The following is a 21,322-nucleotide window of genomic DNA, read 5'->3' as shown; positions in this document are numbered from 1 at the left end:
TAATTTTGTATTATTGTTTTTTCGAACAAGGAAATTAAATTATCTTTTCACATTAAAATTTTTCTTTGTTAATTTACTAGAACGTTAGAAATTGCAACCTTGTGTATGAAATGTAAATACATACCTACTAAGAAGAAATAAATTTAAATTGGATTATTACGAGTATGTCCAATTGTTGTTTGTAAGTAATAAAACAATGTGTTTTTAATTAATTAAATCAATTAATGAATTCCTTACGTCAATTAGAGACAAATTAGAGCACTAAATTAGGTTTACTGCTAAATAAAATTTCTAATAAACACATAACAAATTACAAAGTCTAGTTTTAATTTTATTTATCTAAAGCTAAGATGAATTATAATTACTCATAATTTTTAATTAATCAAAGTAAATTTAAAGAATACAGTAAAATAACGAATCAAATAAAATGCTTGAATTTAATTGCGATTGGAACTGAAACCCATTTGAACTAGAGGTAAACATGTTATATAGATTGTTATACAATATAAGAAAAAACAATAAATTTTCAAAATACAAACCAAATTGGAATTAGCTTGATTTACTGTATTTGGGATTACAATAAAATACCTACCAACTTAAATTTTCAATTAATTGATCTGATTGAAATTTTATGTGTATAGAATAATTCTAAATTTAAGTAGGTAATGGAAATTTTAATAAATTATTAAAAAAGAGTTAATTGATATGCTTTAATTATATAAACTGAATTTGGGATAATTTTACGAATTAAATAAATCTCAAGAATATTAAAAAGTAATCAAATGAGAAATACAACGCAAAAAAGTAGTTCTTCCGGTCAAATAAAAAAATGAATACAGCAATTGTTTTTGCGGTCGATATTGCTTAGAAATTTATGTGATTCCTTTCCATCGAGTCCCATTTTCAGTTCAGGTTCAGCCAATTTTGCCGTCCCTTAATTGACATTAATTTAAAATTTATTATTCCCAACCAAACAGTGAAAGAAAGCAATTTGTAATGGTTTTGTGGGCTTATAAAATAAATTAAATTCCGATGTCGACTTGAAACTTTATTTTTTTAAAACTAAGTAAAATACGCTGAATTGGGTCTTCCAATTCTTTCTCCCTCATTACAAAGTTAATTTAGCAAAATTATAATCACGTAGTTGCCTCCCTGTTTAGCCTTAATAATTTTACTCTTCTGAAACGTCTTTAAAACTTAATTCCCTTTAGTATCTTGTTTCCCACACTGCTGTGATGTAATCAAAACGGCAAAAGTGTACGAAAAAGGTCTCTAATAAAAGTGTCTCGTTTTATTGGTCCAGTGGTGCTTTTTCCACGTGAAAATGATTAAAGTGAGTCGTTTCTGGATGAAGTGGCGATTATGTCTATTGTCGGAGAGACTGCGGTAACCATCTGGATCGTTACTTCGAAATTCCAACAGGTGCTGTAATATGGCGGCGAGAATTGGAAAGAATGGATATTAGGGAACAAGAAGAAGAAGAAAACTCAGCGAAAGGGCTTTTTCCCACTTTAATTTCTTACCAGTTAACTAATCTTATTAAAATTTAACCAAATTTATGAACTTTGAATCGTTTTTTGCATCGTTAATTATTAACCGATACTTTTAAATTAATGTGTAAGCAAGGAAAAACTTGGACGCTTAAATATGCATACAAGTTGTTATAAGAACCTCGAATTTTCAATGAGAATTTTAATTAAACAATGCTTAATTTAAAGCTAAAAAGTAAGGTCTTCTAATTCATATTGATTAAAAAATATCCCCGCCTAAAATTGAAGTTATAATTAATTGTGGAAATATTTAAATTTTTGTATTCGTAGATTAGTCAATTTAACTGCTTTATCAAGTTTTCAAACAAAAATAAAGTGTTTTAAACCAAATATATTAGTCTGTCTTAAATACTTAATAAATATACCAGGTGAATAAAAACTAATTGATGAATGATACTAGTAAGTACTACCTATAAAAATTTGATGTTTTATCAAGGATTAAATTTTTCGAAATTTTCTTTTGTCTTGGAGTTCTAGAAAAAAAATAATTTTTTTAAATGGCAACCGACTATAAAACCATTTTTCTCATAAAAGTTATGATCTAAAGATTACAACTTTATATTTAATTAAAGAAAGAATTTTTTACATAAATGAAATTTTGACAAAAAAATCCCGTAACTCAAAAACAAAACAAAATTTCGTTTTCAAAATACGATCACATTTTTTATATTATTTTAATTTATATTATTTTTCTGAAAACAAAAAAAAAATTTTATTCCATACTTTATACAGGATGCGCCAGAACACGCGCCCAGAATACCAGGAACATGGAAAAAATGTTTAAAAAATTTTATCTATAAAAATTTCGAAGTTATGAGAGTTTAAAATTTTGCAATTTGACTCTATTTATTTCTGTTGGAAAAATAATTTTCCAAGTTTGTTTGCTACAAGATATTAGAAGAGGAAACAAGAAAGCTTTGTCCTAAAATGTAACTCTGTTTAATGATATTTGTGGCTTTTGTTGGCCAAATTTTTGTACCTTTACTTAATAATTATAAAAAAAAAACATTTACAAGATCACAGTAATCAGTATCATTAAATAACATAGATAGAATTTTTTAAACATTTTTTCCATGTTTCTGGTATCTTATCTTACTTAAAATTTTTCTCTAGGGCGCGAGTTCTGGCGCATCCTGTGTGTATTTGGAATACTAAATTTTGTTAATTATTTGTGATTTCTCTATACTTTGCTACAGGCTTTTAGAAGAGGAAACAAGGAAGTTGTGTCCTAAATTGTATCTCCGTTTAATGTTATTTGTGGTTTTTATTAGCAAAATTTTTGTACCTTTACTAAATAATTATAAAAAAAACATATATAAGATCATCAGTATCATTAAATAGACATAAAAAAATGTCAAATGTCAAAATTTTTTAAACATTTTTTCCATGTTTCTGGTGTTTTATCTTACTGGAAATTTTTCTCTGGGGCGCGAGTTCTGGCGCATCCTGTATTCACCCCCTGTGTAATAACCAAAGAACCAGTTAACAAAATTAGGATTACAATAACTAACAGAAACTTATTATTGGATCTCGATTAGCTGTCATGCACATATTCGTTTGGTTCTGTGGTAATAGTGTTTTGCTCCTTATTTTAATCTGCTGATGAGGTGTGACATTAATTGACGTTTGTTTTACAAGTTTCTGTTTTTTTTATTAAACATACTTTGTACGAGATGATAAAAATTTAAATATCACTTTTGGTATGTTAAAAAATGATACTTTTAATTTTTCATATAATTTGCCACTTAAAAATTGGATACAGCTCCATTATTAGACATTGAAGAATAATTGAAGTACATATTTCAATTAACTGGATCATGAAAAAAACAAATTACATTTTAATGTTATTTATAAACTTTATTGCTTTCCGATATTAGTGAAAAAGAAAAAAAGAGTTTTAGTTGTTGTGTTCTATTTTCTTCGTCTGTTATTAATGGTATTTCAAGTAGATAATGCTCTATTTTCATATAAAACGTAGTAATCGATATTTTGTGTAAAACACGACAATCACATCAACCAGTCTTTAAACCGACACAAATCCCACAATTCTGAACATGACAAAAATCATCCAAACCTCAAAAGCCGCCATTTAATTAATTGAAATCCCATTTAATTTAAATCCCTGCATAATAATTGTCCACCAGTGCAAAAGTTGAATTTTGAACTCGTCGAAAAGATCATATCTTTTGACCTCCTTTCAACTAAAACGCTACGAGGGAGTTATTACTTTTAAAAGAGCCACCCTATTTTTCGCGATGAATGCGATATCATTTTCTTATTTTATTCGCAGCCGCATTCCACGATGCTGCTTTGAATAGCAGTTCGTCCAGTGACAAAATCCACGAGGGCAACAGCTTCGCCATGATAAAAAAAAAAATCGGCCCTTTATTGAATTCGAACGATTTTCCCATGAGTTTGGGACAGGAGAATGGTTCCGGTGAGAAAAAGAAACAAATTACCCCTCCGACGGTGGAATGTGGGGTTATTATCTCGAAAGGTCACAAAGGTCACCACTAAATAAAATTGAATGAATTCGCGGTTGCACGCCAGTAAATATTTTATGGTAATTGCGAACGGAACGCGAGGGACGTAAAAAAGACGCTAAAATACAAGCGATGGGCCGTTTTGGCTGTTTATGGCACTTTTGATTGCGAGAATAAACAAGGACTTGATTTAATTTTTAAGAGTGACAACGGAATTTTTACCTGCGGTTTTTTCAGTAGAAGTGGGGACAAGGGTCTGAATTAAATCAAAGTCAAAGTTGTGAGATATACGTTGTCAATAGTTATAACTTAAATGTTAATAGAGTTACGTCAGAAAAAGTGATAGGTACACAGATATCTGATTTTTGTTAAAATCTACCTCTGGTCATTATTAGTGCCACTTGTTCAATCCAACTCCGACTGATTGTTTAGTTTTAAATTTCTTTTTTATTTTTGCTGATATTTTTATGAGATTATAGATATGCCTTCTTTATAATGTTTTTAATATAATAGTTGAAGTTATATTTCATAAAGATTGGAATTTATAGAATAAAAAAAAATTCTTGTAATTACATATAACCCGGGTGTTTAAACCTACTCAGACTTTGTGTGATTTGTATGTAAATTTGAAAGATATTTGTAAAATGCACAAACAGACCAACAAGCAACACACCAGTAAAAAATTAACAACTAAAAAAGGCCCAACAAAAAAAATGCAACCTAGTCTAAACCTATTTGTAAAAAACACTCTGTATAGATATAAAAGTAAAAAATGTTAATAAAGGGTTTGTCTAAATAAACAATCATTATTTTAACAATAATACAAATTAATAATTCAATTCTCGGTGGTCAAAATAACATCAAAATGCTCTAGGGTATTTTTCACCCATGTTATGTAAATCTGTTGGTTGGAACAGTCATGCATCCCAGGGCTAAGCGTTAAAATTACTAAAAACAAATGCAAAAAATGGAGATTAAAACACATTGTTCACACATGAGCCTTATATTATAAAATTTTGCAAAAACAAGTAGTTAAAATAAGTAGTTAGGCTGTACCAATTCTAAATCACTTCATTTGCTCATGAGCCATTTCCAGGCTTTCTAATCCCACTCTTGCATCTCGGGAATCCCCACTTTAAATTCTGGGAATTCCCCACTCCTTATTTTGAGAACTCCTAACCTTGATTCTGAGAATCCCCCAACTCCTTCCTATAGTAATTCTACGAATCTCCAATTGTGGGAATCTATTATCTGATGCTATTTTAAGATCAATTATGCCATGGCTATTTTTAAATCGATGAGATCAGATTTGGAGTGGGAGATTCCTGAAATTCAGGGGTAGGGGTCAGAATTCCCAGAAATTGCGTATGCGCAGATAAAGTGAATCTGTAAATCGTTATGCCTAATTACTAAAATAAAATATTTTGTATTTTTTTATCAGTTCAATTTAATTCAAACTTCGACAATGAAATATCATTGCCAAGTCTTACAAGTATAATAAAATTAGGTTTTAGTATTAAATTTCGGTTGCAGCTTTTTGAAATTTCATTAATTATTACATATTTAAAGTTTTAAAAATTCTATTTTTTTCTAGCATTTTTAGTGATGATAATAGAATAGTATGGCCTAAAAAAACATTCAAGTGTTTCTGTTATACAGGATATACTCAAAAAACCAATCTTTTTTTTTAAGAAACAGCACGTATTTTTTATTTTATCAAATTATACTGTTAATTAAATAAGTTAGAAACAAAACCCCACAAAGGTAAATTTGTTTTGGACTTCTGGTAAGTATAGAGAAATCACAAAAAATTAACAAAATTTAGTATTCCAAATACATACAGGATGCGCCAGAACTCGCGCCCTAGAGAAAAATTTTAAGTAAGATAAGATACCAGGAACATGGAAAAAATGTTTAAAAAATTCTATCTATGTTATTTAATGATACTGATTACTGTGATCTTCTAAATGTTTTTTTTTATGTTTTTTTTTTATAATTATTAAGTAAAGGTACAAAAATTTGACCAACAAAAGCCACAAATATTATTAAACAGAGTTACATTTTAGGACAAAGCTTTCTTGTTTCCTCTTCTGATATCTTGTAGCAAACAAACTTGGAAAATTATTTTTCCAACAGAAATAAATAGAGTCAAAGTGCAAAATTTAAACTCTCATAACTTCTAAGTTTTTATAGAAAGAATTTTTTAAACATTTTTTCCATGTTTCTGGTATCTTATACCTTACATACCATTTTTCTCTGGGGCGCGAATTCTGGCGCACGCAGTAAATAAATCATATTTATTTTTGTGAAAAATCCAACAAAGTGGCATAAATAAACATTATGTGAATTTGAAATTTAAATTATCAATAAAAACAAATTGTTGTGTTGTAACTAAACAAAAAAGTGAATAGTTACAACTTATAAATAGAAAGGAATAGAATTCATTTAATAATGGAATTAGTAGAAATGAAGAATCGTACAAAATTAAACCAAGTTTATAAAAGGAATAGGATTAAGAATGCATAAAAATTGTAAATTATAAAAAAATAATAAAAAGATATCATGGAAATGAATGGATTTGAACAAAAATTCAGAATAATAAAATAAAAACAAGAGAAATTATTGATACGAGTAAAAGTAAATTAAATTATTTTTGAAATTTGATAAGTAGAGTAATTATAAACGATAAATAGAAAGAAATAAAATGAAACAGAAATAATAATAAAAATAAAGTAAGCAAAATTAAACATAATTGAATAGAAATTAACAGAAATGAGTAAAATCGAATAAAACTGAACAAAAAGCAACAACAACCAACATGAATTTATTGACTATATAGAAAATCACACATTTTAAGATTCACAAATTTAAGATAGGTCACAAAACATACAGAGTAATCATCGGTTTCGACAAAATTTATGTTGGGAACCCAAATGTCGAAATATTTGCAACTTTTGCGAATTTGGATTAGATATCTTTCCCCCATTCACCCTGCTTTTCATTTCATCGACTTTCGACATACCCTAATTGAAGATGAGTGAAATCCGTGCCCTTTTAGTTAATTAAACCATTGCAAATGGCGAAAGCAAGCCCGTAGTGGAATAAATTTTGCACCTTTCGCTCTATATTAACCTCGTCCTGTAATAAATCTTCGTCGTAATCCGAATAAATCTCGCTTACGCCAAAACCTGTAACGTGTTAATATTCGTGTTGATTACAAAGCAATCGTCACATCGCATTTCTATAAATCAAAAGGTATTCTCGATCGGTAAATATTTATTTATCTTCCTTCTCGTAAATAAATCTTAATACCGGTCCGTTTGCGAGCGTAATTCTCCAATAACCGGCTCGAATAATAATATTGCACAAAATCGCACCCCAGGAGCTTTCATTACATTCGACTTTGGCTTTAATAATCACCATCAGCCAAGGTGTTCCACGTCCTCGTAAATAATAGCTCAAAGACGACAGATGTTGAGTGTGTTTGCGAATTTTTCGCTGATGGATCAAGGTAACAGGGATGCGGGTAATATTTCTCGCGATTTTTAATTAGCAACTGCGGGTAGGTGCACCTGCAAAATCGCCTTTTTTGCGATGCTATCGTCACGCATTACCATAAAAATTCACACGCTTTTTAATTGAGTTTTCCGAGAGGAAAACGTCACGTCTCGAGAAATCTCGTCTTGAAATCAAGCGGATGTTTTATGCTTTCATGTGAACATTTCGCAAAAATGTGATTCTTTGTGTTTTGTGACGGCTTCGACGCCGCTTTTCAACATTTAAATTTATTCGAAACATCGGGCAAGAACAAATATGGAGCGACTGAAACGGCGACTGTCTTCAGACGCATAAAATATTTAGATTTGATGAAATGACATGTACTTGGGGAAGGCTTATGAATAACTCAGATTCGGGGAGCTGGAGTGACTTTGTTATTAATAAGTCTTGTTCAAAATATTTGTAAAAGAATTAATCGAACGGAATGTTTTCTAAGATTGGGGACTGTTGTTGAAACAAAAATAGTCCTCGACTAGTTTTCGAACTTACAAAGGCTCGGAAAGTTTGCCAAGAGCTAGGAATCGAATTGCTTGGAACTTCAAACGAAAGATGGAATTTAGGAACAACTTCCAATTAATATTGAGACCAAACTTTACTAAAATTTTCAAAGTTAGGGGAAAAGTAGAGCGGTTTGAGTTGGACTAGAAGAAGCTCATAAGCTGTTATTTCTGCAAATTATTCAATAATTCACAAGAAAAAACTTTCGTCTAGTTTTAACAAAATTCAAATTTCTATACAAAATTCTGCCTATAATAACTATTCCATGAAGATCAAGTACTTATTTTAAAATATCCTTTCTCCCTAAAAAGTAGAATTTTGTAAAGACGTTTTTATGTCTTTAATAAACTCATTGTTGGAAAAAAATAATTAATCATGAACTGGCCATTTATTTCTGCATTTCGAAAGTTGACTTATTTAATTACTTTAATTTAGGATTTTAATTTGTTTCGGAGGATGTAAAAATAAACATAGCTGTATTTCCTAAATACACAGGGTGTATCAAAAACAGGTTATATATACTTAACTATGTGAAATTAGTGGTATATTGGTAAGCTATTTCCGATTCAAAAGAGGTTTTTACATTTTTCTTTGTAAAAGATGTAAGCAGAAAGATATTTTTTGTAAACATGCATTATTATTTGTGATACACATGTACAGGGTGATTTTATTTTTAACGAGCCACCCTGAATACCTCATAAAATGTAGAAAAATTAGAAAATCCTAAGACAGGTCAATTTTTATTTACAGGGGAATACTGTAAAATAGGGTTACTTTGATATCCCGGGTTACTTTGACACGTTATTGGGCTAACTAATTTTGTTTTATCTTCAGTATAGGTACTTGTCTACCGAAATTATGTTTATTTTATTTTTGTGCCATATAAAAGCCATACGATACCAAAAAATGACTTTATTAATATTTTTTTAAGAAAGGATATATTTTAACTTTTGTGTTTAATGGGTTTAATAAAGTTTATTTACATCACATATAACATATTTTTAGTTCTAAGGCGTCAAAGTCCCCCCAGACTAGCATAACTTTGATTTTCAACGTAATTAAAGGGACTGTCAAAATAGCCCCGAAGTCGGGGTTTCTTTAACACCAAACTTTCTATTTTTTTTTTGAAAAAACTATGATCTTGAGGCAAAATTTTAAGTTTGTTAAAGCAGAAGGATCAGTTGTTCTGATACTAATTTTTTTCAAGTCAATATTGCAACAAATAAAAAAGTTACGTTAACAAAACCTCTCAAACTATGTCAAAGTAAAAGTTATAAAGAAACAACCTTTTCAAAATTTTAAATGGTAGTACCCCCTTTGTGATATCTCAAATAAAAGGTATTTTGACCATCAGGAATTCCGTTTGAGTTTTGAATATTTTTTATTTACGTTACCCAAAAACAATATTTAGCAGAACAAAGCCCTATAAAAGTGCAAGGATAGCTCTCAAACGTCGTCTGCGTTGATTGACAGTAATTCAAAGGTCAAAAAATTTAAAAATTGCCCTTTCTCTAGATTTTCTAATTTTTTTTTCTGAAACATTCATGGCTCGTTTAAAAAAAAATTACCCTGTATAATAAATACTTTTTTTTAATTAAATGGAAATTCTAATAGAATTTTGAATAATTTTTTCTCAATAATATTACAGTGTAAGCCCGTGTGTGCAATTAATTTAATTTGTTTGTTAATTCGAACAAAGGCAAACTGTGTTTCTCTGTACATTTTTTGCGAAAAACTGAAATAAAATATTGCAGTTATAATAACACCGCTAGATAAAATTACATCAACTTAACTAATTTCATTGCATCGCTCGGGGAAATTTTGTACATTTCCAACATTAATTTTCCACCTGAACAGAGCAAATAAAATCCGTTGAAAATTATCATATGGAGTTTCTTTGTTGGAACATATTTGAATATCTTGCTTACGTTTTGAAATAAAACTTCAAAGCGTCGAAATGCCAACATTTGCAAAAATCGAAACTCTTGCGTGACTCGCCTAACAATTTTATTCCAATTTTGTAATGGGATTAGTGAAATACGAGACTTGATGCATTTTATAATTGATCGCTTGTCTTTATTTCTGTATTTTTCAATTGGATGGCGAATGAATATAAATTTGTTATAAATTGCAAGATCGTAACTTTTTATAAGCAATTCTCTGTATCCACGGCAATCTGGCACAGACACAGCAGCATAAAAATGTAATTTAAACTGGAAAACTAGTCAAACTAGAAAAAAGTCCAATTAATTTGAAGATTTTTTTCCGAAATGAATTTCATTATACGGCAGTACAATTAAAACATGTTTCAATACTAAAAAACGAATTGCTTCGTTTATTTTAATCCCGGCTTTTAGTCCGAGGATTAAAACTTGAAAACGTCGTCGTTCTTTCCGTTTAATTTTCCGTCAGAAATTCTGATAGATTGTAAACTTTTGCTTATTAGGTCATTTCGGGCATAATCCAAGAAAATAGCGTCGTTAAACTCGAGATAATCCCGACTAGAAGCTCGAGATAATGATGAAAATTGAATGTAAAGGTAGTTTTAATTGGGAAAAATTTGTAATTGCCGGTTGTGCAAACAGGAAGAAAAAAATTTGTTCCGCAAAAAATTTTCGTCAATAATATCGACACGAAATATGTATTTACTAAACCCACAAAAGGTAAAATTGTTATCGGATGTTTGAGGTATGTAATTATTCTAATTAACCAGCGGCGGAAAAATTCCAATTAAAATTTTAATAAAATCTGATCTGTGTCAAAAATAAAAAAGATGGCTGTGTCCAAAACTCAGTTTCACGTTGTCAAAATGCCCACCCAAGCTTCGCCCCCCGTAAAAGTCTGGTGCGACGGCTGCTACGACCTGATGCACTTCGGCCACGCTAATTCGCTCCGCCAGGCCAAACTCCTGGGAGACCTCCTCGTGGTAGGCGTCCACAGCGACGAGGAGATCGCCCGTCACAAAGGCCCCCCTGTGTTCACCTTCGACGAGCGTTGCAAACTCATCTCTGCCATTCGATGGGTGGACCAGGTGGTGGAGTGCTCGCCCTACGTCACCTCCCTGAAGACGCTCGACGAGTACGAGTGCGACTTTTGCTGCCACGGCGACGACATCACTCTCACCGCCGACGGCAACGACACTTACAAGGAGATCAAGGCGGAGGGCCGGTACAGAGAGGTCCAGCGCACTCCGGGGATCTCCACGACAGGTCTCGTGGGCCGCATCCTGGGGAATCGCACCACGGCGAGGTCCCCGTGGACCGGGGCGAGCTTCCACCTTAGCACGCGAAAAATCGTCGAATTCTCCGGAGGAAAAGCAAGGAAAGTTGGCGATAAAGTGGTTTACGTGACCGGGGGATTCGACTTGTTCCACGTGGGGCATGTGCAGTTTCTGGAGAAGGCGGCCGAGTTGGGGGATTATGTGATCGTGGGGCTGTACTCGGATGAGGTCGTGAGGGGGTACAAAGGGCCGGATTACCCCGTTATGAGGATGCATGAGAGGTTATTGGGCGTATTGGCGTGTAAATACGTCTCGGAAGTGGTGATAGATGCTCCGTTTCACGTTACGGAAGATTTGATAAATAATTTTAAAATTGATTTGGTGGTGAGTGGAAGAGTTCCATTCGGGGATGGGGGAGACGACCCCTTTAATTACCCCAAACAACTCGGTATTTTCGTACAAGTCAATTCCGAGAGCGATGTCACTACCGAAACTATAATCGAGAGAATCAGAAGAAATAAATTTCTATACAACGAGAGGAACGAGAGGAAGGAACAGAGAGAAATCGATTTGATTAACGAGATGGAGAAGCACTCGTGAATTTTACATTTTTACTGGTTTTACACGAATTCGAATTTTATTTATAGCTAACTAGTTTATACATTTTACGTTTGTATTTTAAACCCCTTCAATATAAATTTTAATGAAGCAAGTTTTGAAATTTATGAATATTTTTTGTCGGGGGAGAAAAGTTCACTCGAGTGGAATATATGAGGGTCGAGGATGAGGATATGTTAGTAAACTGTTTGTTACGATCGGTTAAGATCAAAGAAATGGTGCGGAGGCTTTGATAAAGCTTGTCCACAGTGAATTCACAAACAGGTCGTGAGACAAACGGGACAAAAAGGTGGAAGATCGTGTTGGCACATGATGAGGGAGAAAAACGAACAAATCTGGGTTAGGTGTCATTATTTAACAGAAAGTAACTGGTTCGAAGAAGAATTCTGAGAAGATTTTAATAACTTGTTGATGGGAGGTTTTACGTGCCTGGAATAATCAAGCAATCATTTAATTTAGGGCTCGTTCCAATGATTTAATTCTTTTTCAACATTTATAAATGAATGAGTTTTTTTTTACTCGGATGAAAATGCGCATTGTGCCCATTGTGTATGCTAGAAAATATCAGAGCTTCACTTCATTTTATTTCCTCTTAAACAACTCTAAAATGAGATTAATTAAATAATTCGACTTGCGAGGCGCCGAAATAGAAGAAAATAAATGTGCAATTCGTAATTAATTTTTTTCCAACAGTGACTTGATTAAAGAAGGCAAAATTAAAAACTTCTGTACAATTGACTCGCTATTCAGAGAGTCGAATTTAATTTTTCATTAGATTTTAAAACAATAGTTGCATTTTGACAAGAATAATTGATTAATTCCTCGATACGTAATTGTGTTATTAATTTATTGATTGTTAAGTTGAACGCTGGAGGTCATTTCGCCCCTTCTCCGCCCCTATGTCGAATCGCGCTAATTATGATAATAATTCAACAGGACTGTAAAGTGTTTTTGCATTAGAAAATAAATTTATTATGTTGTGTTTAAATACGTTTATTAAAACAAGGATTATAGCTCCCTAAAAATTAGATTGAATCTTAAGTCTTTTGAACCGGCTTTTATTTCATTTTCGTTTTCAAAAAACAAATTTGGGAAACAGGAAGATACCTACCAGCTTTTTATCCTTTTTTTGTTAAAAAAACGAGCTGTTTTAATATCTTACCGAAAATTAAAATTATTGATTTTATTTTTCTTATCAAAAATAAATGCTTGTAGTATTTCTCGAAAACGAGAAGATTGTCAGTAATTTTTATATCATTAAAATTTACAAGTACCAATAATAAAGATAAAGGTGACAATATTTTATTTCACCAAGTGGTGAAAGTGGTACTTACTTGAGTAAGTACTTAAGAGTTTTACTTTATTTCTCTTCAACGTTAAATGTTCCCAAGAAAACATACAACAACAAAAAAATGACATTTATATGTTGAAAAATAAATAGCATGTTTGATTTAATTAGGTAACTTTTGAATTTTTTACCAAAAGCGATGTAAAATGCTTGAATTGGCAAAAATTTGGTGAGTTTTGGTCTGTTTTGGAAAAATCTCGCGAAAAACTCAGTTTTCACCTCATAAACGTATTTAAACACTTGCAAAATAGCAGCTTCACTTAATTTGGTTATTTGGCTGGTTTGGGCAAAATTTTGAAAAAAGTGCATTTCTGGATGAAAAACTAGCTTAAACGCTTCAGAAAGTCAAAAAAGACATTATTTCTCATCCTGTTTTGGCGTAATCGTGCCAAAAAATTATTTTTTAACACAAAAAATGCTTAAACATTAAAAAAAGCCAAAATCATATTACGAGTATTTTGCTAAATTTGGTGATTTATTGCTTTATTTGAGAGTAATTTCTCGAAAAATTGCTTTTATCAATAACAAACTAAATCCAGCGATTCTAATTTAGTAATTTTTCGACCTATTTGAATGAAATTTCTCAAAAATGCATCTTAAAACGCTGGAAAGAGACAAAAGTAATGTCATTTTTAAACTAATTTCCTGATTTTTTCCTATTTTACTGAAAAACTCAGAGTTTAGGTTACTTTAAACTCCTGTATTTTTTTTTTTCTTAAAGACTGTTTGAAGTTACTAAATTTTTATTTTTTAATATGTTGAAGAAGAAGGAGTCTGTTTCGGAAAAAATAAATGAATTATTATTGTTCGTTTCAAGTCATATTAAAATTCTCTTATCCATGTTTCAATTTATTTCTCTTTCAAGGATAAAACTTCAAAAAATCAAAAACAGGAAGGTAATAATAGTTTTTTGTATTTTGTTAAAGTAAAAGACAACTTGACTTTTTCGTAGAAAAATTAAGATTCTTCTTCTTTTTAATTTCCTATCCTTAAAATATCTTAAATGTCTTCTCAAAGTCTTTAGCCCAATCAAGAAAATACAATCATTTTGTTTGTTCTACATATAGAAGAACAAGTTTTCTCATATTAAAAAAATGAAGAAATAAAATATAAAGCCGCATGAATGAGGCAGCTACGGAAATAAATATTTATGAAATTTTATTGTTTTCACTCGCATCAAATATCACTGTGGTAAACATTTTGTAAAATTTGCTCACCTGATTCTTGTTTTTAGCGCATATGACAGCCGTTGCTTTCGAATGTTCTTTCAGCGATGCCAATTCCTCCCTCATAGCTATTAAATCAGCCTCATACTTGGCATTCTTCTTCCTCGCCATCTCCAGTTCCTTGTTGAGATTGGAGACGTCGCTTTTTAATAAACTAAGCTCGGTGTCGACTTGTTCGTGATTTTGCAGGATTACGGTCGAATTCAGAGTGTTTTGAACTTCAGAAAGTTCGGTTTTTAATTCCGCCACCGCATTGGACAACCATTTCACCGTCAAGTGGTCGTTTTTTTCCTGTCGGGAGTGTGGCTCTTGACGCTGAAAGCTTCCAGACTGGATTTCATCCATTTCGGTCCTGAAAACAAAGAGAAAATTTTCAAAAACCAATTATCGAGTGGTTTGCGCCATCAATGTCAAATAAATTACGTTTGAGTTCAAAGCTTTGAACTGCTAAATTATAATTAGCCTTATTTCGGAAAAATGCTGGTGATTAGGAATGTGAACCAGACCAAAATCAAACTTTTAGGAATTTTGGGAATTTTCAACGGCATTTATCTCATTTGGAAGCCTTACATCAACCAGTTTCGAAGAAGGAAATAAAATTAAAAGTTTCAATAAACGGATGGCCAAAATTATTCGGAGTTTTTCTCTCGCATTGCGTAACTATAAACTCTCAGAAGTGAAATTGAGTTAAATTAAGTGTATAAAGTTTTGGTGTGTATAAGCTACAAAGTTTCAGGCGCGCTTATTAACCCTTAATCCTGGTTAAAATCTGGTTAGAATTTACTTAATCTTGACAATAATTGAATGGAACAGAAATAGAATTTTTCTCAATTTTGTCAGTTATTGTAGAGCCATTTTCCGGATGAAATACTCCATCTCTTGTTATGTTTTTCCGAGCGGCAGCCTCGCCAGTTTATAAACTAAATATATTATAAAGCTCGGAGAGCTTCCCATTGATCTTTCTAGTTCAGGCTTTAATGTACACCGCAATCAACTAAAATTTCAAACGCTCTATCCACATAAACAAAAATTTCAAAAAGGTATTCGTAAAAAGTAAAATCATTTGAAGGAAATTCTCGAAACCGAGAATATAAAAAAAATCCTTCATTATGTTGAAGAAGGAAATATTCTGTCCCATTAAAATAAAAAAAAATGACAATTTTTATTTTTTTCAGCGAATATTTGCAACATACAAAAAATGTGCATACTTTTCTTTTAATTTTTCAATATGTTAAAGAAATTTTTATATGTAGAAAAAATGTCAAAATTCTTTTGTATTACTTTACAGTATTTTATTTTCTCTTTCAAAATCTAATATTTTGAAGAAAAGATTCTGAAACAGAATATAGATCAGACTTTTTCTTATGTAATACGTTGAACGAAGAGAAAGAGGAAATGAAAAAAATGTCACATGATCTGAAGAAAATACTTAAAGACAATAAGCAGATTTTAAATTTTTATTCTTCCGTACGTTGAAAAATGATGATTTTGATCTTGGAAAAAAAAAAAAGATTATTGCCCTTTCAAGTCAATTGAAATTGTTGTTTTTTCTTTTCTTTTATTTCACAAAGAAAACACTTTGGAAAGAAATTAAAAATACTAATTTTTTGAGCTCCATTGTATTGATTAACGAAATTTTAAAGGAAAAATTATTAAATTTAATTGTTTGAAAAAATACTGTAAACGATAATATGTCTATTTTTGATTTTTCAGTATAGCTTTCAACTAAAAAAACCTCAATAACAAGAAGATACAAACTTTTTATTTTGTAGTATACATATTGAAAAAAAAGGATTTAAATATTTGACAAACTAAAATGCTTATTGAAATTGTTGATGATTTTTGCATTCTTGAGATAAAGGATCAAACTAGAGTTCACAGAAAAATCCTGATTTTTAATGTCATTATCTTGACGAGAAAATGACAAAAATATAAGCAGTTTTTGGAAATTTTGTGTCCACAAAAGTATCTCCGTTTTAAACTAAGCCTCATTTGAAATCAAAATGTCGTAGAACGTAGATTTTTATATCTTATAAAGGAAAAAAAGAAATAAGGATTACTGCTCTCGTTAAGTCATATTAAGATTCTTATTTCCTTTTGATTATCTTTTAATTTATTTTCTCCATCAGAAAATAAAACTTTTGAAAAATAAATTCGAATAGAAGATGTAATGTAATGTAATGTATCGAATAACGAAATATTGAAAACAAAATTATACGCAAAATTTCTCAAAAAAAATTGCTGAAAACGAGAAGATACTAGATCTACAAATTTCAAGTAAGATAAGATACCATGAACATGGAAAAATATGTTTAAAAATTCTGACATTTTGACATTTTTACATCTGTTTAATGATACTTGTACATGTTTTTTTTTTCAATTATTTAGAAAAGGTACAAAAATTTTGCCAATAAAAGCCACAAATAACATTGAACAGAGTTACAAATTAGGATACAGCTTCCTTGTTTCCTCTTCTAATAGCCTGTGGCAAAAAAAAATTGGAAAATTATTTTTCTAACAGAAATAAATTGAGTCAAAGTGCAAAAGTTAAACTCTCATAACTTCGAAATTTTTATAGATAAAATTTTTTTAACATTTTTTCCATGTTCCTGGTATCTTACCTTATATGGCATTTTTCTCTGATGCGCGAGTTCTGGCGCATCCTGTATATCCTGGCGTTGCATTAAAAAAATAAGCAATAAATATTATAGTTGTTGCATTAATGTCAAAAATCCTTACTTTTATTAATTATTGTTTACTTGTAGTCTTTTCCGTTCTGTTTAACAATAAAGTGAAGAAATAAAGATTAGTGCTCTTTGACGTTACTTAAAATATTGTTTCGGTTTTTGTGTTTTGTGTAAACACATATCGTGCCAATTTTGAAATCTTATGAAAAAATGAATATCAATGCCTGCTTGTAATTTCTGTCGATCTTTCTTAGCAAATACATGCGAATTTTCTCTTTCTTTTGGAATAAACTTGTTATTATTGCCCCCCGGGACTGTCCTCTGGCCACGTTAGCGCGTCTCCAAATCAAAACTTTTCTCAAAATTGTCATCTGGCCTCGCGCCTCCACCAATTTAGCTTGAGGAGAGTTGTCGGAATTGAATTTGCGAAAGTTTTTATGCCGTTATGAAGTCCCTCGTACGTGCTTGTGATTTTGGCCTTTTATTACTATGCGCGTTGCGTGTTGCCTAACTATTACTCGCTTTTAATAAAACAAAATTAATCTCGTAATTCGGATCTAAATGACGGCGATTGACGCTATGCGTGTCGAGTATCTTATTTTCCCTTAAACACAAATACATTTTCCATTAAAGAATATTACCCGACAGATAACAAAAGCGAGAGGTACGACTCGAACAAATAAAACTTTCACGAGCTCGACCGAAATTACAATTTTTCTTTGAAATGAAACAGTCAACTGATTGATGATACCATTCTCTTTTGACTCTTTTTTTCCCTTTTTTAACCAAGCAATGCTTTATTTAAATTTTTACATACACGATTTATCTTATTTAATAAGTTTGGAAAAGTTTTAAACAAGTTTTAAAGCCCGCAAGGACATGACAAATTCAAAATGAAAAATCTCAAGTTTGTTTAAATTTTTCCGGCCAGATTCCGGAGAGAAACAATTTAACACGAGTTTCTGGCATTTTTCACTGACGAAGGGTGAAAGAAAATTGTGTTTACTTTTCATTAGATGTTTTCGTAAGGATAATAAATAAGTTTGTGTTTAGCAAAAGTACAAAAACAGCCAGAGGCAATTTAAAAAACTTCAACGCTCGAAAACGGAAAAAACTGCCTTCTACGTCATTACGTTTAGGTATCTAATTTTTTGAATGTTGCTAAGGGCAAATCCTATTTAATTTATTAATTCTAACATTTTAGTCATTACAGTAAATTAAGTGGAATAAAACAAGTGTCGTAAAAATAGTTGTACAAGAAAAGTTTTAATGCTACATTATTTAGTAGTACGGAATCGGAAGATACTGATGGTATTATTGAAAATAGAAATGTAATCTTGAAGCGTTGTCAAAACATTGAAATTATTTTTACAAAATTTTATTTATTCTAAATTCTTCTTCTAAATTCTAATTATAAAAATTTGGAAATTATGGGGATCTAAATTTTGCACTTTGAACCTATTTGTTGGAAAAATACACGTTACATGTTTAACTATATTTACCGTTATTTGTACCTTTATTGAATAATAATGAAAAAACATATACAAGATCATCGGTAGCATTAAATAGACATAAAAAAACAAATGTCAACAAAATGTCAAAATTTTTAAACAAAGATTTTTTTTAAACGTTTCATCAAAACTTTGCACTATTTTACCGATTTCACATTTTCTTGACATTTTTTTACTTGTGAAAATTAAGTGTATTTTTAAATAGCATTAATTATTAAAAAAAAAATAGTTTAAGATAGTAAAGTTCAAACAAATAAAACACCTTGTATCATACTCAAAATAATTATGTGAAATACCAAAATTAATAGTAAAACATAAAAAGATAGAATACATTGAAAAAAATTAAAGCTGTTTGAAAATTGCATAATTAAATCATTTCTAGTTAGCACCCTATATGTATAACAAAAATAAATAAAAATGTCATCAAACGACAAAATAAAGCCTTTCTAATCAATGTTCAAAATTTTACTTTTGTCTTGTTAATTATAAATAAAAGTTTATAATCAAATCGTATACACCGTGTGTTAAAACGATTTTCATCTAGTCGCCTGTAGAATTTCTATATACAGGCTGTCCGTAAAGTCGCGCACCTCCTTGAGAGGGAGTAAAAAAAAACTGTCAAAAAATTTTGACATTTGACACAAATAACATTAAACAGAGTTACAATTTAGGATACAGCTTCTTTGTTTCCTCTTCTAATAGCCTGTAGCAAAAAAACTTGGAAAATTATTTTTCCAACAGAAATAGTCAAAGTTCAAAATTTCAACTCTTATAACTTCGAAATTTTTATAGATAGATTTTTTAAACATTTTTCTTGTTGTCTAGGACGTCGTCCGATGCGCGACTTTCCGGACATCCTGATATGTAAATTTTTCTGTACCGCCCTACTCTTTTTGAATCAGATAGTTCTGTCAACAGTGACGGCTGTTAATTGAAATAAGTTAACATTTGAGGTTAATTTAATTCAATATTTTTTAAAGAGGCATATTTTATTTTGCATGGAAATTCCATAGGCGAGTAGATGAAAATCATTTTAAAACACGTTGTACATACAGGGTGTCAGAACTCGCGCCCCATAGAAAAATTCCAAGTAAGATACCAGGAACATGGAAAAAGTGTTTAAAAAATTCTATCTGTCAAAAAATTTTGATATTTATGTTTTGACATTTTTCAAAGTGCAAAATTTAAACTCTCATAACTTTGATATTTTTATAGGTAAAATTTTTTTTTCATTTTTTCTATGGTCCTGGCATCTTACCTTACAAGGTATTTTTCCCTGGGCCGCGAGTTCTGTATATAGCATGTATTTTTAAAATTTTGCAGAAAATTGCAATAACTTGGAAACTTCGCACCCGAAATCTCAAAACAAAAAATGGTTTTATAGCATTGCTCAAAGCACATAAAAATGTAGAATGTTTTTTTTGCTTAAACTATTCATTAATTACTATTAATTAATTAATATTAATTATTATTTTCTGGAGGCAAAAAAAAACCGCTTGGTTCCATACTTTATTTTCACCCTGTATAAAATTACACTGTGTAATAGAAACTTTAAATGTTTGAAAACTTTATTTAATTTATTTTGCGCGTCTTTAAAATGTCAAAAACTCGGTTCTAAAATTGAATAATTTGAAAATATGTATTGTTGGTTAGGCACTCGCCTTCGCCTCGCGCTGCTCACCCACCTCAGCTTCTTCAGCTCCTCTTTAACATCTCCAATTTCCGGACTTTGGAACATCCTCTTCCGCATGTTATCCTCGATGCTTGCTAGATCCTCTCTCCGTCTATCCAGGAGCGTCGTCACTTGTTTGGCGAGCACGCGCATTTGTTCCTCCAGGTCACTAGATTCACCACATGCCGACGATAGCATCATCGCTACCAACACCACCCACAACCGACGCATCTTTGCTTCGTTCTGGACTGAAATGCGAACTGAAGCTTCAAAGGATACCAAAAACGGTTTTATATGTCTGGGGGCGCAAGCGCTCCGACCGCCAGGTGTTTCTCGATTGTTGCTCGTTTTCAGTGTATGCTTCTGATACATGGAATGAGGTTTTTTTCTCTCGTTTTACCTACCTGTGGAGTACGGAGGGTGGCCGCAAGGAGCTCGATATTGAGAGCCACTTTTCACCTGCTTAGCAGATGGTGCAATGCAGGCGACCATTAGAAAAGAACAAAAAGGGTTTTGGCGGACAATGAATCGTTAAAAAATTGTCTAGGAGGTGAAAACAGGTTCACATTCTAAAGAAATCAAAAATTTAAACACGTGACCGAAGTCAATTGACTAGGGTCAAAATAAAAAAAATATTTTTGTTCTATTTTTTTTTTGAAAGATATCAACTTAAAAATTTTTTAAAATATAATTAAAGTGTTAAAAATCGGAACTTTGATTTCTTGAAAATGCCCTTGTTTTATCTCTATTATAGTTATAATGACTCGAAAAAGAATTTATTTAAATTATGTTTAATAAAGAAACGAGTTTTATGACAAGTTCTTGTCGCACGCGTTCAGGTTTAAGAGGCACCTGGTCAAAGGCGTTTTTTCTAAAAAAATTAAATTCGTAGAAATCATCACTGAAACAATTCAAAAGTTTAAAAATATGTAGTTATTTTTGTTTTAATTA

The 21,322-nt window shown here is 31.0% G+C and overlaps 2 protein-coding genes across 2 annotated transcripts in view; one reads left to right on the top strand and one right to left on the bottom strand.

The window, feature by feature from the left end:
- The window catches only part of LOC123014786 (protein scabrous), a 30,032-nt gene extending 9,169 nt beyond the window's left edge, over positions 1–20,863 (bottom strand). The window contains 4 exon segments of the mRNA XM_044414059.1: positions 14,493–14,853; positions 20,385–20,666; positions 20,668–20,734; positions 20,776–20,863. Coding sequence (XP_044269994.1) covers positions 14,493–14,853; positions 20,385–20,666; positions 20,668–20,734; positions 20,776–20,863 — 798 coding nt within the window.
- LOC123014735 (ethanolamine-phosphate cytidylyltransferase-like) lies at positions 10,870–12,021 on the top strand. The gene has a single exon (XM_044413984.1). The coding sequence runs from the start codon at positions 10,899–10,901 to the stop codon at positions 11,907–11,909; it is 1,011 nt and encodes a 336-aa protein (XP_044269919.1). The 5' UTR covers positions 10,870–10,898; the 3' UTR covers positions 11,910–12,021.
- Positions 20,864–21,322: the final 459 nt, after the last annotated feature.

The sequence above is a fragment of the Tribolium madens genome, unplaced genomic scaffold (genome assembly GCF_015345945.1).
Source record: "Tribolium madens isolate multiple individuals breed KSU strain unplaced genomic scaffold, Tmad_KSU_1.1 Scaffold_97;HRSCAF=244;Tcas5.2_LG3a, whole genome shotgun sequence".
Classification (NCBI taxonomy): Eukaryota; Metazoa; Arthropoda; class Insecta; order Coleoptera; family Tenebrionidae; genus Tribolium; species Tribolium madens.
The sequence above is the reverse complement of the archived record's forward strand: the minus strand, read 5'-3'. Positions and strand labels throughout refer to the sequence as shown.